Source organism: Cydia fagiglandana, chromosome 1 (genome assembly GCF_963556715.1).
Source record: "Cydia fagiglandana chromosome 1, ilCydFagi1.1, whole genome shotgun sequence".
Classification (NCBI taxonomy): Eukaryota; Metazoa; Arthropoda; class Insecta; order Lepidoptera; family Tortricidae; genus Cydia; species Cydia fagiglandana.
The window spans coordinates 15,471,549-15,490,253 of NC_085932.1; the positions used below are offsets into that span (position 1 = coordinate 15,471,549).

The 18,705-nt window shown below is 35.5% G+C and overlaps 1 protein-coding gene across 1 annotated transcript in view; it reads left to right on the forward strand.

Annotated features, from left to right (window-relative positions):
• The window catches only part of LOC134663916 (START domain-containing protein 10-like), a 36,299-nt gene extending 21,506 nt beyond the window's left edge, over nucleotides 1-14,793 (forward strand). The window contains exons 2-5 of the mRNA XM_063520494.1: nucleotides 1,351-1,483; nucleotides 7,864-7,983; nucleotides 11,361-11,511; nucleotides 11,740-14,793. Of these exons, the coding sequence (XP_063376564.1) occupies nucleotides 1,351-1,483; nucleotides 7,864-7,983; nucleotides 11,361-11,511; nucleotides 11,740-12,096 (761 nt within the window). The 3' untranslated portion in view covers nucleotides 12,097-14,793. The remainder of the gene's footprint in view (nucleotides 1-1,350; nucleotides 1,484-7,863; nucleotides 7,984-11,360; nucleotides 11,512-11,739) is intronic.
• Nucleotides 14,794-18,705: the final 3,912 nt, after the last annotated feature.

The following is an 18,705-nucleotide window of genomic DNA, read 5'->3' on the forward strand; positions in this document are numbered from 1 at the left end:
GACAAGATTTGCTTGACCCAGTATAGTTGATATCTAAACTATAACGTATCTAGAATGGATCTAGTACGTGTCGTCTCTTGTGAATATCTTGAAGTTCGAATACGGCAGTTAGTTATCTTCTTACGTCAGTTATTTGGGTTGTACGTTTATCGACTGACTTATTTAATTGGGGGACTTCAAGTCCGCCTCTAGTTTCTACGAGTAAACTCTGTTTATAGGTATAGGCAGTATAAATAAGTGGTTACCAAATGTTCAAAATTAATAAAATGAAAACATTTATTGGCGGGTAGGATTAGTACCGGAGTGATCCCCTGACACGTATAAGTACATACAGCCTTGCCGCTCACGACAACCGGAAGTTGATTAGAAAATCTGGATTAACATGCAATTTATTGAGCCAGTATATGGTAAACGAGCGTTTCTTTTGTATTTGCCATTTATATTGTGACCGTTTTTGACACTTTTGTGTTATTTCTAGTCAGGATCGCGAGCCCTTTTCATACTTATAGGAGTGTCCTAAAATATCCATACACAGTTTCAAACTATGTGGCCATACAAATTATATTCTGAGGAAATGGTAAAACACAATAGGAAAAAAGCTCTGGGATATTTTTTTATCCCATTAGGAACGAAAGAGCTCGTGATTCTGAGTAGAAATAACACAAAAGTGACAAAAAAGGTCACAGTATATTATAAAAAGGCAAAAAACAAAAAAAAACGCTCAAACAAGACTTTTTTCAAATGACACTAAACTTACGGCTGTTATAGGTACCTAGTGGAGCAGTATAGCGGATAGTATTTTTGTGTTGCAGACTAATCTTGGTCTAACTCAATAAATGTTATCATATCTTTAAATTCAATACTAATAAATAGTACTTAAAGGATGATTCACGTTAGACCGGGCAGTGTCCGGGCCGGAGCTTCCGGCGCTTACTTTTCTATGACACGACAAGCGATCACGTGATAATTTCCATAGAGAACTACACGGCCCGGGGCCCGATTCGGATTATGAAATAGACATCTATTAGACATCTTTAAGACATCACCAAGATACGATAACGATATGTTTAAGATCTAACCTGTCAAATTTGACATTTGCGCGATTCTGGAGATACTCTTGAACAATTTCCACAGGATATGACTTAGAGATCTAATTCACATCTTATAGATATCTTACTCTATCTAACGTAAAAGTGACATTAGTTGACCGAATTGCGCTGCAAAAGAGAACTAGTTGATATCTAAACTATAACGTATCTAGAATGGATCTAGAACGTGTCGTCTCTTGTGAATATCTTGAAGTTCGAATACGGCAGCCGGTCTAACGTGAGTTATCCTTAATTGTTATAGTGTCATGCCCGGCGCCGCTCAAGAACCGCGACTTCGTGCTGCAGCGCTCTTGGCTGGACACGGGCGAGGAGAAGCTGATTCTCAATCACTCGGTCTTCCACAAGGACTACCCACCCAGGAAAGGATATGTCAGGTGAGCTATTGGAAGATTACATGCTACTTCTATTCTATACACAGTCTCTTGATTTTTTAAGCACGATGCTTGCTGAGTAGTGTTGTGAATAACGCTCATTTCGAGGCTTAAAAACTCGAACCCTTAATAAGACTCTCGAGTCTTAACGCCTCAAAGACGGCAAAGACGATTCCTTACATCCATACGCGTAAAATAAATAAATACAATTCACAGATATAGTAGAGTCTTCCAGACTTACGAGTCTTGAAGGCTCGAGTCTTTAAGCCTAAAAATAAGCGTTATTTACAACACTGTTTCTGAGGGAAGAACTAGAACTAAGGGGTTGTTCATAAATTACGTCATTTCAAAACGGTCAACTCACCTACTTTTTTTATTAAAATCCGATTTATTAAATATAAATTGGGGTTAAAAATAATTGCTAATACTTATTGCTATCTATGTTTTTCTAATAATTATCTGGTGTTTTCGTGCAGTGTGAAATAATTTATTTTAAGTAGGTAGAGGAAAGTACCCAACTGGCTTTTCCTATCGACGATTGTCATCTTCGCTATGCCCCCAATGTATGCTACCATCCGCTGGTCAAGGTTCAGATATACCTATATAGGTAACATTATATTTATACATATATCGGCCACGCCGCTTGTTGGTAGGTATGAGGGAAACGAGGCCTAGAGTCGGGAAATCTAAATTGTAATCTGTAATCCATATTGGTTAGAAGTTAGAAGAATGACTGCGCGGATTAAAAAATGCCTTTTGCCCTTCGCAGAATGGCGTGGCCAACATAAGCGTAGTAGTTATGGTTTATGGTGTAACTTTTTATATTATTTCCCTGGTGACTATCTGTTAACTAAATACGCACACACTTTCACAGTCGGTACCTATTTACAAATGCACTAATTTTTCCTCTTTCTGTTATCTTATTATAAGCTTTTTAGTTTCACCTATTTTGGTTGGTATCTGTCTCATAAAGTTATAATACAGTCCAGCAAACTAAGCTTGACCTACCTATTTCTGAAAGCTAGCATACTTACGTGACTTCGATTCTATAACTAAGCTGAATTGATAAATAATAAAAATAACTTTACCACTATACTTACTATATTAGTTAGCATCATATAAAGTTTATTAATTTCGTTTTAATTTTTGGTCTGTTTAGGTTGAAAGTACGCTAAGTATTTTAACATTTCTTTGTGTGTTAAGTTCTTAAATATACCTACCTATATGACGAGACGAGCCCTGTTTGGATAAATCTGTTATTACTTATGAAGGGAGGTTCTTTCGGAGGACTTTCGGATGAGTTATTAGGCAATTGAGGAGTGGGAAGTCATGAATTAAATCGAATTACGAGTTGATAACCCGGTTTTGCGAGCATTGAGATGATTTGAATTGTTTATGGGACTGAAATAATATTTGTTTTTGTTATAAAAGAGGTTTGTTTTCATTAATTAAGTTAGTAAAAGCGGCCAAGTGCGAGTCGGACTCGCCCATGAAGGGTTCCGTAACAGCAAGTAACAAAATAAAATTGGGGTTTACGGTTTATGACGTATTAAAAAAAACTACTTACCAAATCTTGTTCAAACCAATTTTCGGTGGAAGTTTGCATGGTAATGTACATCATATATTTTTTTTAGGTTTATCATTCTCTTATTTTAGAAGTTACAGGGGGGGGGGGGACACACATTTTACCACTTTGGAAGTGTCTCTCGCGCAAACTATTCAGTTTAGAAGAAAATGATAATAGAAACCTCAATATCATTTTTAAAGACCTATCCATAGATAACCCACACGTATGGGTTTGATGAAAAAAAAATTTTTGGGTTTCAGTTCTATGTATGGGGAACCCTAAAAATTTATTGTTTTTTTTCTATTTTTGTATGAAAATCTTAATGCGGTTCACAGAATACATCTACTCACCAAGTTTCAACAGTATAGTGCTTATACTTTCGGAAAAAAGTGGCTGTGACATACGGACGGACAGACAGACAGACAGACAGACATGACGAATCTATAAGGGTTCCGTTTTTTTGCCATTTGGCTACGGAACCCTAAAAATGGATAAAAGAGATTGTATCCTATCGAAATGAAACTTCGATTTTTTTTACATATATTTTGTGAGACCAGATGGGAGAAGTGTGTGATGAATATCAAGCAAAACAAAAGCGTTCTTAATTGATGTATTGACGGATGACAGTACGACTTCATGTATTTAAATAAGGTAAAGGCGCCTATTCAAAGTCAAAATATACTTTATTCATGCAGGCCTAGGAACAAGCACTTATGAATAGTTATACATAATTATTAATCTATTTATCAGAGCAATTTATTGATGTTAATATTATTCCATAATACTTAAGATTGGATTGTCAAACGGGGTTGTCAAATTTGGCGCCCATCACCGTCGTAATTTAAAATAACCATTTTATAAGCAAACCGATTGATTTTCTCTAAAATATATTTTACACAAACGAATTTTATGGACTCACTCGAAAACTTTCTAAATACAACAGTAACAGGCGTCTTTACAAAAGACGTTTTTGTTTGAAGAACTATGATCTATGTCGTATCTTTAGCAAAATTTTGACGTATCTTAAAGTGCGAATCAGCCCGTGACAGTGTCACTATGCCCCCGTATCTATGCTACGCTAGAATGAACATATTCAACAGCTTGCAACGACACGTTACATGCATCAGATGCATCGCAACGAGCGTCCGGGCTCCGGAACTTGCACCAATTTCCGTTCCGTTCCGGACTCGCTACGCTAAGTGGTACGGACTGTGTCGTGATGCTGATGTTACACCTGTTTTTACGTGCATGATGCGTACGTGATATCTAAACATGCTAAGGTAATTAATTACAATTTTTAATAAAGAGTTCTGTATCTGTATAAGAGTTTAGGTTGAGCAGCAGCGTCTGGAAGATGCTAAGCGTCATACCCGCAAGACGCGACCTAAGCCCTACCACACGTAAACCCGCAACTCAACTAGACAACTCCATTGGGCATCGTGTGTCCGCATCTTCAAGACAAAGTTTGGTTTTGCGAGCCACATTAAGGCATTTCATAATCCGGATAAGAACTGTTGATGGAGTCGCCATTGCCGGATACGGCAAGGATGAGAAGAGTTTAGGTGAATTAAGTATATTACAGATGAATTCTTACTTAAATGTCCGAACGCGACTCGTTTCAATGGCTATATAACAGCACCTCCTGCAGTAAACGGGTCCGGTCCGGGGTAATCTCTGATTTATTCCACTCGACGCCTGCCCGGTCATTAGTATATTTGTCCGCTGATAAGATATCGTGTGCGTCAATCCGCAGCGACCTCGCAAACACTAAAATGATACCTATATTGCTAGTTTAATTTCGTATTTTAGTAGTAGGTTGGCTAGGTACTCTTATTTCATCGATGTTTGTTTGAATATATAAATAATGGCTTGTATCTACGAGGAAAATTGGCGAAACATGTTTTAAAGTTGATTAAGTACCTCGTTATACCTATCGGTGTAAGTATATGTGCTTAAGTAAACATATAGTTAATTGTTTAACTAAACATATAAACAATTAAGTAAGTAAGTACATATAGTAAACTCTTAAACGAGGTTTTAACAAATTTGATGGAATTTATAATGTGTGACGGTATCTTTGAAAAGGGGCCATTATTAACGATGCTCCGTTTTAAATACAATGCTGCGCGACGCTGTGCGGTGTAAGCGCCGTAAACAATAAGGTCCCTTTTCATAGATAATGCCCCATATGACGACTCGTGATGATTTAAAAAATCGATCTAGCGATGTTCTATTTCTAAGAAAAAATCGTATAATCGATTTTTCACAAACTGGCACAAAACAAACGATCGACACATCTCGGCCAATGAAATATTAATTTTTAAATATTTATGTTTAATGAGTAATTTAAACATCCTGGTCTCTGTCACTGGAGAGTTTGGTCAATTTTTCTTTAGTATAAGTACCTATTTGACATCTATGAAGAGCTGATTCCTCACTGAAAAAATCCAACGATCTTATCGCCCCCTATTCTGTTTCTTATCCTTCAATGGTTTCTAAACGATTTCTGCTAATACCGCGTACCGAGAGTTCGAGAGTAGAATTTAGAAACGACTCAAATGAAAAACAAAAGTGGAGCGCCAAGTGTCTCATTTAGAACGCCAAGTCAAAATAGCTGGCGTAATGTCTCTAATCACTCTGAATGAGCTTGAGATTTATCACGGGTATGTAAATTGAAAACGAGTGAATTTTCGTTTTCAAATAAGATTTAATTAGATTTGCAGGTACATATTGAAAACAATCAGATATCCTTGTTGTTGCTAGCTCGTTGCGTTTATAATTAATTAAATATAAAAAGAACTCGTTCACATTTTAGACAATCTTTTTATTCTATTAGCCGGTTTATATGGGAGAGTAGTTTTAGATATTCCTTCGATATCCACAAAGGTATTAAATAGTGTTTAGGTAGTTTGAAGTATTTTTTAGGACTTTATAACGTTCAATCTCAGTGTTCATAGATACGATGTAAGGATACCTACGTAGAACATGCCCTTCTTGAACAAAATCTAACTTGCAATTTAGACGTACGCGTTGATTGGACGCGCCTACCTACCTCGTGCGATAATTCCGCATCTGATGGAAAGCTCGAGATGAAATATAGCACAATTTCAGACATAAGTTACTTTAGATTCAAATTTCTGTTCTGACTTTAAAAAACTTGTTTCTATATTTCTATCTGAAAATATGACTATATATTATTATGCTTTTAGCCCAGGTAGGTAACATCAATCTGTGTTTATTTATTTAAGTACGCGTACTACTTTTCTGTACAATTAGTATGGCGACGAGGGTACTTAAGTTGGCGCACCCTCTGTACAAATTACCTATAAGTACTGCCAGTTGATGCCAAGAATCCGATCTCTGTAAATCAATGTCTGTATTTATTAAAGAATCGTGTGATATATGTATGTATGTACATTGTATATATTTTGTTTCTAGATAAGTTCTCTATTGGTTTTCTAATGCACCGCCTACAATATTTTCTGCTTGGCCTTAAGGTTGACTGGTAGAGAATGCCTCATGGCATTAAGTTCGCCTTTTGTACATTAAGTTATTCTTTTGTGCAATAAAGTTTTAAATAAATAAATAAATGTCAGTCATGTCAGAATTTTAAACATAATTTGCACTCATGAGGATAAAAAATGAGTTTTCCCGCTGTTTTTAAGAATCACCGAGCTGGTGTGGTGAAAAAAAAAAGGTGTGCCTAGAGAAAGTATTATGCGAAACATGCCAGTCCCACGGGTGTGCCTTTGATGGATTTCATCTACGTTAAGTCTTCCTATTAGGTATAGGTACTGTTGCTACCGACTTGATTGAATTGAGGCTGCTAAATCTCAAAGGCCTCTGAGACTGCGTAGGTTTTGACGAGAAAAATCTTTAAGTAATTTATACTTAAGAGCAATGAAAATGGGTTACATATAGAGATCTCTATACAAACTCAATATTGGTTTTCATGGCTCATGAGCGTACGTTAATGTACATTCAGTATTAACCTATGTACATTCAGCCGCAGAAGTAGCTAAGCGGGACAGGTGTTCAAAATTACCTTGACACGCTCTTATTTTCTTAGCAATAAAGTCGCGTCAAGATCATTTTGAACACCTGGCCCGCTTAGCAACTTCTGCTGCTGACTGTACCTACTTCACTTAAACTTTGACCGTAACAAAATGGTGTGTCATTATCATTATCATCTCAGCCATAAGATGTCCACTGCTGAACATAGGCCTCCCCCTTGTTATGAGGGGTGAATGCCATAATCGCCACGCTTGGCAGGCGGGTTGGCGATCGCAGTCGAGTACACCGAATTTGAGGGACGCTGCTGCCCGTCCACCGGTGGTCTTGAACGTAGTTTAAGGACATACCCGGGTCCCGTTGGTGTGTACGTATACTTAATATTGTCTTATCTTCATACTTAGGTACAATACTATTAACGTATTACATTTAGTCGTATATTAGAAAGATATGTAGGTAGGTAACTATGTCTTTTTTGCATCGGTTACCTACACAAATTCGGATTATGTCATACTAAAGCCTATTTTTTTATTCGACTAGACTAAAATGACATTTCATACTATGAAATGACATTTTATGTTCATTACTAGGAAATGTCATTTTAGTCTACGGAACAAAAAAATAGGCTTTAGATGTAGGTACCTATCTAATTTGATATAGCTATGAGCTATGATCTACCCGCGCGAACTCCCCTTGCATTTCCTTGCGCTTATTTATCGCGCTATGAAACATATATGAAAATTTGGATGTTCGTCTATCTCGCTTTAGCAATAGTAGGCCAATACTAGATTGTTTTTGTTTCCAGGGCCCTGTCTCTCCTCACCGGGTTCGTGGTGCGAAGCCGGCCCGGCACCGGCGGCAGCTGGCTGGGCTACGTGTCGCGCTCCGACCCACGCGGAGCGCTGCCCGCCTGGCTTGTCAACAGGCAAGTAAAGTTTGGCCAAATATGGCTAGTTGGCTATTGATGGTTCAGTAAATTATTACCAAGAAGGCCAATTTGGACGTACATTTTGATATCACACATTCAATACCACTAAGTGCTACGGGTTACGCTCGTAGCGCGTAGCCACGGTTTCGTCGTATGTAGCGCGTAGTCGCTACGAACAGTGTACCCGACAGTCGGGTTCTTGGTGTTGAATGTGTTAATAACGTCATGTCATTAAGTTATCACTCGCGCGTGATCCTTTGGTGTTAAATTGATGGTTCGTTTCGGCCTAATTAAGCGTCAAAAATTTTCGTATTAAGATATTACATTAATTATTATCCTAGCAATAATAATGTAAATACAGCGCGGCACAAAAAAATCTAATTGGTAGGTAGGTAGTACCTATAGTTATGTACATAGGACTAACAGAGATTGAAGACAGCTAAACCGTTTTCCCGATTTATTCAGAATGGAACTGAGAGAATATAAACCGTGCGACAAAGAGATATTGTGTTTGCGCAAGCAAAACCAGAACCTCGAACGTAAATATTTGGCGCCTGAAGTTTGTTCTACACCCACAGCCACCACTTGTTACAACAAAAACTCGTTGCTCAAAGTTTATAGCTAGGTGCCGTGCTATGTCCGCATGTCGTATTGTAAAGTTATACTGGAGTCAGTTACGGATCGCTGCCATATATGACCCAAAAATGTTTTATTAAGCTATGAGCTTCATCACATATGATCTCTGAGTAATTCTAAGCATTTCTAGCCTCGGAGGCGATAAGAAGCGTGCGTCTAGTCGAGGAGGGCGGAGTACAAAGATGGCCGCCACCCGTCATCATTCAAAAAAATCTGTTCTGGTCTTGGTGGCTACTAGGGCAAGTTTGGTATCATTTTCGTATAAACCGAAGACGTGGAATTCATTGCTGATATTTGTTTTTTTCAGTTTCATAGTAATTTTGCAAGAAAAACGTAAAAAGATAAAAATTTGGGATGGAGGTTTTTGCTTTGAGAGCTAATAACTTCTGTATAGTGGCCAAAAGTATCATACAAAAAATACTATAATAAAGCGCAATTCATGCAGCTTCTAAACATATACATGTTTAGTAATATCCTACTGCAAAAAGATGGTGAAAAAATTATTAAATGACCGCAGCGCGGGTAGTTGGACTCTCGCTAGGCGGCGTTTTTATCTTACAAAATGGTCGAGTACGAGTATCTACGTAGGTAACTATGCTTACTTTGCTAGATTTTATGATGACGAATAAAATGCTTTCTGTATATTTAATGTCCGCAGTTTCCAGTACACAGACATAATTCTGGTATAGGTTAAAAAAATACACACAGGTATCCCCATGTCTAAAGAGGAGGGCGGCTCGCTTAACAAATAAGATCATGTACAACCGCAATTTCAGGAGGTTCGTTAGTTACCTTTTATCCCTCAGAGCAGAAAATAGAAGCCCCGCGAGGCGGGGTTTCGTTGATTTGTCACCAAGTCATAATTGCATAACCTATATTAGTATGACAAATATACATAGCTGTTATGATTTCTAAATGTAAGCTCTCCGCATAATAGTTATTTGTTTTACAAGGGGGCAAAGTTGTTGTTTAACCGCTCGTGCTAATATTGATATCCGATCAAGCGAAAGATTTCAAAATTGAACCACGACCGTAGTGAGTGGTTCGAAAAATGGAATCTTGAGCGTTGTAAGGGTTTCAAAGAACGAGGGTTAAACAAAATTTGCCGCCGAGTGAAACACAGAATTTTTCACCACACCAACCTGAAGCAAATATTAAATGTAAAATATCAAACAAAATCAAACCAAATCAAATCCAAATGAATGTTATGTGCAGGTTGAAGTTATTTATTAAAAACAACAAGTAAGTACCTATAAAATTACTAATTAGTGAGTTAAAATTATTAATTAGTGAGTTATAGCATGAAAATTATCGTGAAAATAAATATTTTGCCTCTTCCTAAGTAGTACAATTTCTCTCATAAATAGTGTTTTAATATTATCAGCAAAAATAAGAGCGCTATTTTATTAGAATAATTTCATTTATAATAGTTATTTCTCGGACCCAATTTTGGACCCGGGTATATCCTTAAACTACGTTCAAAAGAGAGGTATGGGCACTGTGAATGTCATCTCGCTTTGTGTGGTAGGGCACAGCACAACGGATGTCATTCCAGATCTATCCGAGCAGAGCCCAACCGGGGAAGTACATACTTACCTCCTACTTACAGAAAACACCGGTCAAATAACGCTAGGCCCCACTCAAATCGTTGCAAGTGCATTAAAATTAAAGTGCATAAAATTATGTCTGTATGATGAATTATGTCTGGATGGAAGTATTTTATTCGTCATCATAAAATCTAGCAAAGTAAGCATTCCTACGTAGATACTCGTACTCGATCATTTTGTAAGATAAACGACGGTCCGCAAGATAAACGAAAGTCCAACTACCCGCGCTGCGGTCATTTAATAATTTTTTCACCATCTTTTTGCAGTAGGATATTACTCAACGTGTATATGTTTAGAATCTGCATGAATTACGCTTTATTATAGTATTTTTTATATGATATTTTTGGCCACTATACAAAAGTTATTAGCTCTCAAAGCAAAAACCTCCATCCTAAATTTTCACCTTTTTACGTTTTTCTTGTAAAATTACTATGAAGCTGAAAAAAACAAATATCAGCAATGAATTCTACGTCTCCGGTTTATACGAAAACGATACTAAACTTGCCCTAGTAGCCACCAGGAGCAGAACAGATTTTTTTGAATGATGACGGGTGGCGGCCATTTTTGTACCCCCCCTCCCCTTATTGCCTCCCAGGATTGAAATGCTTAGAATTACTCAAAGATCATATGTGATGAAGCTCATAGCTTAATAAAAAATTTTTGGGTCAACTTCATAACTGACTCCGCTATTATAGTTGTTACAGTAATAACTCTAAATCCTAAAAAAACCCGCTTTGAATTAAATTTTCTGAGTGAGTTAAAGTGTAAATGTAAATAAATGCGTTCCCGTTGCCAGGGAGCTTTTGGGATTATACTGAGCAACTTATTTTATAGGACAAAACTCGAACCCGCGAAAAAAAATGTTGCTGTTTCTTACATTTTGGCTGGTCCATGTTCTATGGGAGGGTAAATTTTTTTATACTAACTATACAGACCTACCTACTTCCTCGCAGGTGTGATGACATAATATATTTTTGTAAACATTGGTGATGTTCAAATTGCACTTACTAGTAGGTACTTAAATTCATACAGGGTACGTATACTTCGGTAACACTAATTGATATGTGCATACGGACTGTTGTTGTATCGCCTACGGAACCGCCTATTTTATGGTAAATTGTGGTCGTACAGGGTGACGGCTCAGCTCGCACCTCGGTTGGTACAGCAGCTGCACGCGGCGGCACGGCGCTACCCCGGCTGGAAGGCGCTCACCGACTACCCCCACCACAAGCCCTGGCGCCACCCGGAGCAGGTCCCTGCCTACAGAATTAAGCTGGAAGACGTGAGTGTCCACAATAGACTACATACCTACCATCATACAGAGTTGGCGCCTCGGTAGATTCAGTAAATGCATCCGGTAGGTACCATAGCTGGAAGGAGGCGATAAAAAAACATTCTCAATGTTACCATTGCTACCCAATGAGGTTTATTTGTACATATTATTTTCTCACCTTCCATATCTGCAATTGCGAAGATCCATACATAAAGTAAGTATTATTGTTTATTTCAGTGTGTCGATCCTGACGCACCGGTGCCACCTGCTCAGGAGCCTAAACCAGAGACTTCAAAAGCCAAACTAGAGGTGCCACAGAAACAGATAGAAAGTCAGAGTATCGAAGACTTGGGAGACATATCATCAGAATTCAGCGTCGAGGTGGAAGAAGAGCCAGCAGACTTGAACCAAGACCCGACTAAAAAGAAGGGGAAGTTTTACAAACTCGTAAAGTCTATGAAGAATAGAAGAAAGAGTGTCCAAGTCGCTAAAAGTGCCGATAATATTATGGAAGGTAAACCCGAAGAAAAGGAAAAGAAAAAAGGGTTCAAGTTCCATCGTAGGTTTAGTATTAGCAGAGGACGGGAGGATTGAGCTTATTCGAGTTGTGAATTCTGGTTACAGAACGGCAGTGTAGGTACGACTAGATTTTAAACAGAACAACGTTTTAAATTTCAGTCAAAAGGCTAGATGTAGCTGAAAATAAAAATACGGTTAAATACGATTATACGTATGTATAATTAGATAGGTAAGTACAAGTACTGTGTCGCCAACGTTACTGGAAATGAATATGGTACTTTAAATAATTACCTATCGCTAAACCGATATTAATAAATAAATAACATAATCAACGTTTTACTCACGGGTTTCATGAGCATGACCTTCAATTTTTTTGTATTGACTTATAATAATTGTAAGCAAGTCGTTTGATTAGTTACCTACTCACCTATTTCTAGCATACAATGTAAACGTCATAAAAGAAACAATTCAGTTTGACCTGATCAGATATATAACTTCATTTGGTGATCTCCAATGCTCAAATAATTTTGCACTTTAAGTATTTCATAGGTATACCTACCTACATTTAGTAAAAATTACGTGACGAGTTTTACATGCAAAACTTCTACTAGCTCTATATCTCTATGTTCAAGCCAAGTTTCAAGAAATTTGAGCTTGTCCTTGAAATGAGAGCGTAAAACTTCGATTGTATTAGTGAGCGGCATTTTAGCAGCGGGTTGATGGAACTGTTCTCCTCAAGGCTCAAGCCAGATTATAGTGATTAATAAATACCAACATTCAGCTAAATAAGAAATTTCATATGCATTTAAAATAAAATTGTATGAAATAGTAATATCGCGACAAATATTTTTTTCTGTTTTGTTGCTAATTTATTTTATGATTAACAATACTATTGTAGATAAATTATTTATGATTAACGGAATACATGACATATTCCATGAAATGTAAACTGTAATAAGTTAATAATGTTGCTTATCATAAAATAATTAAAATCCGTTTGTATTGTTTTTAGTTTAATTTCACGTGTGTACGATATCATCAATGTTATGTCGGAAATGTACCTACGTTTTGGACATGTAACACAATGCAAAAATTTAAGATTCAGAGCTTATTCAGTAATTTTGATAAGATGACAGTTTATGTCTGTCGATGTTAAAGCGACTTTGTTGGTTAAAATGTTGAGATAGCTAGCGATGTTCTAAATAAATAGATAATTTTACTACTTTCTAAGTAAGTAAGTCCTCGATTAGGTAAATTTTATAATATTCCGGAATCAACTATATTTATGGGATAAATAGTTATATCTGTTGTTTTCCACATTCCATGTTTTACAATTGTCTTCGCTTAAATTAAAGTAATCAAACAATAACTAACAAAAAGAAAACTAACAAAAACATAAACTTTTTAAAACTAATAATTATTAAAAACAATAACTTTTTTAAACCTAAAATTGAGGGCAAGAGCCATATCGCCATGATTAAATATCATTTTTGTAGGGCGTTAAAATTAGTCAAATAAAAATATCAATAGTCTAAAGAGAATATTTACAGAAAATAGGACACTTAGGTTAGGCAAATGTAAATTATTAAACAATGATTTACACACAGGATTGATGTTTACATTTTTACGTTTAATCCATTCATTTTACGCAGATAAAAAAATAACTTGGACGGTCTTCCTTGTAGAATGTTAGATATCTTAGATTTCAACGTAGGTACTATTAACATTAAAAAGATTAAGAATGTTGTTTAGGCATACCGTAAAACGGGGTGAGTAGGTTTCGCGGGGAGAGTTGGGTTATGAATGGGGAGAGAAGGTTTGAGAGGGGGCTGAGAAGGGATTTAAAGGCTGCTGCTACAAAAATAATGTATTCCGATTTAAAATGGGGCTACAGTAATACGCATAATAAAAAAAATCGATCCAACAATCTTCCAAAATCACCTTTGTATGAAAAACCCTCTCACCCCAAATACGAGGCCCTACGGGGTGAGGTGGGTTTTCCTCTTTATCGTCAAAGTTATGAAATGGAACTACCCAAAATAAAATACAAACTCAAATACAAACGTCCGAACCACTTATTATATACACCATTCAGTTTTCACACGTAAAAATAAAATTTTATCGAGGTTTGAAAGTCAAATTTCACCCAAGTCACCCCATTTTACGGTACATATATAAAAGGGACCCATTTGTAAAGAAAATCTGCTGATATTGGATTTATTGATTTAGGATTATTGTAGTGATCCCGGGATTGAGAAGCGTTCTAAAAAGCCGCCTTGTACTATCATTGTAAATAAAATGATAGTTATTACAAGGCTCACTTGTTGCGCGAGTGACTAAACAACTGGGTCTAAACCGTAAAATTATTCAATGTTAGTATGTATGTCTCACAACAGTTTAATTCGATGATTTTACATTTTAGTAGTAGAAGTCTCCAATCTACATTATTACTAATTTATCATTGTAATAACATTTCTTAAAAAATTACGATCACTAATTTCTATTGATGAGTATTGGAATTCAAAAAATTAAGTGCCCAGCCTTCTGGGCCCTATCGAGCGACTACGAGCGACTACGACTTAGGACAAAATTTTATTTATAAGTTTCTAGTGTTTTATTATGTTATAAAAATGTTAATAAAATAATATATAAAAATAACTTAAAAAATTAAGTAAGTTAATATACTATATTATAGATGGGTCCCTTTAAGTCTTCTATGCCGTATAAACAACATTTATTTGGTGAAATTACCAAATTTTTTAAACAAAAAAACGTGTACAATATGTATCGTACAAAAAGGTTTATTTGCTGGATAAACTGGTAAGTACAAAAAATTAATCGTGCTCATGTAAAAAGGTTTAAGTAGGTTTGTGTGTTAACAATAGATTTTTTTCCTATGTCGTCGAGAGAATTCTGTGAAACTTACCTACACAAAACAGACGGTTCACTGGAGAGCAAAGCGGCCAAAATACATAAGCTAAGAATGTTAGCCCTGGCAGAGGTAATCATTAAGTATTATTTATTCATTTATTAAGTAAACTGCGTTATTTCCATTTATTATTATTAATATATCGGAAATGACGAAGTGTTCATGTTGTAATCATCAGTCACAATGTAATAGAGCGGCTCTGCTTTCCAGAGGCTCACGCTGTAATGATAGCAATAACCGTTTTTATCTGTGATAGTATTGTGGTTTGTCGTTATAAATTCAAGTTCAAGGTCGATCATTATTCCAACTATGCCATTGAGACGTGACAGACTATTTGAATCGTTCGCAAGATCATTATTTTCTTTGGCCGGAGAAAATTTAGCGTTAATAATAACTTAGGCTATTCGCACTTTTATATTGTTTTTAAAATACATACTATTAACAATTTTATTGCTAATCAGTAAAGTTATTCCGTACGAAATGTGGGATTTTAATTTTTTATAAACAAATATTGATAAGACGTTGAGAGGTTATTAAAAAATCGTCATTATTATCCTATCCATCTTTGTGTCACGCAGTCGGGTAAAAACACGCAAAGCCCTTCTGAATAAATACCTATATTTTAACAAATCTGAAAGAGTGCTGTTTGTTAAAATGTTGCGTGATTTATTGACAGCCTTAAAATCAGTGGTACAGAATTAAAGTTCCATTTTCCGTTTTGTTATAGGTCTGTATTTTATCAAATGTGTGCCTTTCTCTATTTACTGTCTTAACGTTTAAGTATCTAATAGCTTGTTCGACGTTGTAGTATTCACTTTTATCATACACCTATCTTTACATTACTATAGTAATTATCAAGATATAATATAATTCGCTTTTATTGAATTAAGTATACCGATAAAAGTTGGTCCAACAGAAAATTTTAAAGAAATCACATTTCTTTCTTCTTGAGTTAACATTTCGTTACACTACGAACTCATTGAGAAAATCGATCAGAATGAACCTAATCGATTTTTTCTACGTAATCAACATTGAAAATTAAAGTTTGTCTACTCTGACTAACCGACTATACACCGTGGGCCTATTAAACCCGACAGATTTTAAAAGTGCAATAACTTACTGAAAAACGCCTTTTTGGCTGTGACGCTGCCACTATGTGACTTGATGGTTTAGTTAGACATACCTACCTATTGACAGACATTAAAGTTTAAAATTGTATCTCTGAATAAAAAAAAAACTTATTCCTAATGATTTTTTTTCGCCAAGATGTTAAAAAATAACGTGTCTTGTAAAAACAAAAAAAAAGTTTTGACTAAATCTCATATAACATTTTTAGCTTCTTTTATTACTTCTTGAAGGTGTAGTTAAAATCTGTCGGGCTTAAATAGCCCACGGTGTTTATATTTTTGTTTCTATTTTCCTAATAACTAGTTTGAGCAAACTAACCAGTTTGAAGAATAAAAGCGTAACCTGAGAGAAGAAAGTGGAATAGTTAATCCTGAAAAGACAAACTCTATTCTTTGTTAATTACAATTAGTGTTAGCCTTATTGACAACTAGTACACGTTTTGATGTAGGTACCTATTTATGTTATATCCTATTTTAAATAGTTTTATATTACTTTAAATTAGGTTTATACGAGTACATACATAATATCATACTTCGCATACCCACAGAAAAGTACTAAATGCGTCATGCACCTAAGTTCTATTATTGTAAAGGCTCAATTTTCAGTAGTATTCTGGAGGGATGTAAAATATCACGCGTTGTGTATTATATGCACTGATAAGAAATACCTACTGGAGGCGTATTTAGATTTCTTTAAATATGATATTGATATGATATTAAATTTGGTGCCAGCGAGATGAACATATTTTTAAAAGCTGAATACGCGTCCAGCGCTCTAGAAAATTTTTTTTGCTGTTGATTTTTGTATAACGTCAAAGAATTTATGAAAACCATACTATTAGAAACTTATTCAGCATTTGAAAAAATGATAATATAATTTCTACCTGAGCGGACCGTTTTTAAAAATACTTAAGTACCTACTCGAAGGACAAATTACGAGTAAATTACTATATACGAAAATATTTTAATTTGTGTTATTTTAAGTAGACACACTACTATTTCGGTTTATTCGTAAATAACTGTATTTAGATTACATAACTTATTTGTGTGATATTTTCTATTGATTTTTCGAGCCCGATCATATAATATCATCTTATAATTTATAGAATATGTATGTGCCAACAGTTTAATTCACAAGACGAAACGGACTGCTGTTTGCTTAATATACTTGGCTGAATTTATTTGTAACCGACTTCAAAAAAGGGGGGGAATTTCAATTCGTCGGAATGAATTTTTAGTATAGAAGGTTGCCATGTACTTAAGGTACGTCACCAGGAATAATAAGTTACTCTTTAAAGGCAGCAAAAATATGTGATGAGCTCTTATGAGTCTACAAATACAAATAAACAATAAAAAAGATCGTGTCAGATATTTTTGCGGCCTTTGTTGTGTAACATATTATTGCAGGTGACGGTACCAGAATATATGTATTATGATTCCAACTTTAATTATAGTGGTTATGGGCGAATGAGACAACGCCAGTGGAAACATTGCAACTGTTTTTTGTAAACCACCTTTGTGTCGTCTTTGTGATATAGTAGGTACTCTAATATTGTAAAATTTCTTCCATGCCTTATTAATAAAGAGGTAAATCATGTTACTTATGTGCAACAATTATCAACATAATCATAAATGCTTATATCTATATGCTCTGTTTGTTGAAGAAATTAGGTGTGACAACACTTGACCTGGTTAAGGTTTATTTACAGGCTTTGTTGACACTAGTTGTAATGCTAAATTTGTATTGTAAATATATTATATGCTGTTATATTGAGATTTGTGAATTTCATTTAATCCCTGTTCTAGGAGTTATTAGTTTTATTCTAGGAGGTTCCGAGTTCGAATGCTTGTAAGGGTATTCATTTGTTGATCACAAATATTTGTTCCTGAGTTCGTGTGTCTCTTGAATCTAAAGAATTCAAAATATTTTTATAAATAGATGTAGCTTCTTAGAACAATATAATTAGTCGCGGTCAAGTCACGGTAATACATGTTTTTAGTCTTAAAATATGTAGTAAGTACATGTAGGTAGCCTAGTAGACAAAGGAGCAATTTAAACGGGTTTATTCTTTAAGAAATAATTAGTAAATAGTGAAGAGTAGCTAAGTAGGTACCGGTCGAAATAAAGGGAGCTACGTTAGTTGCACTTTGCTATCCTATCAGTAATTCACATGTGAGAAAAAGTAATCAAATGTAAATTTTTAGTTGTTTTCTTATGTTTGCTGGTAGAATTGACTTTTAAATGATGATTTTGGAGGATAAATAATTAATAATATTCATTTGGATTTGGTTTGGTTTGATTTTGTTTGACATTTTACAGAGCCAACAGGAGTGGTCATTTCTCCATACAAACGTAGTCGACTGTTTCCTCCGTGGGTTTTGATGCTAGAGCCATGATTTTTTCAACACAGATTAATATTGTCAATATCTGTGTCGCACCGTTTTGCTTTTTTTAATATTTTTGTTTTTTAAGGCGCTAGAGCCCTTCAAAAATGGCCAACATTGCCTCATTGACTATGCCGCAATGAGAGGCGTAGTATACAAAACTGATATCAATTAGCCAAAAAAGCAAAACGGTCACAGATAATTTCATAATCATTTAGATTTCCAGATTAGGTTACGATTGGT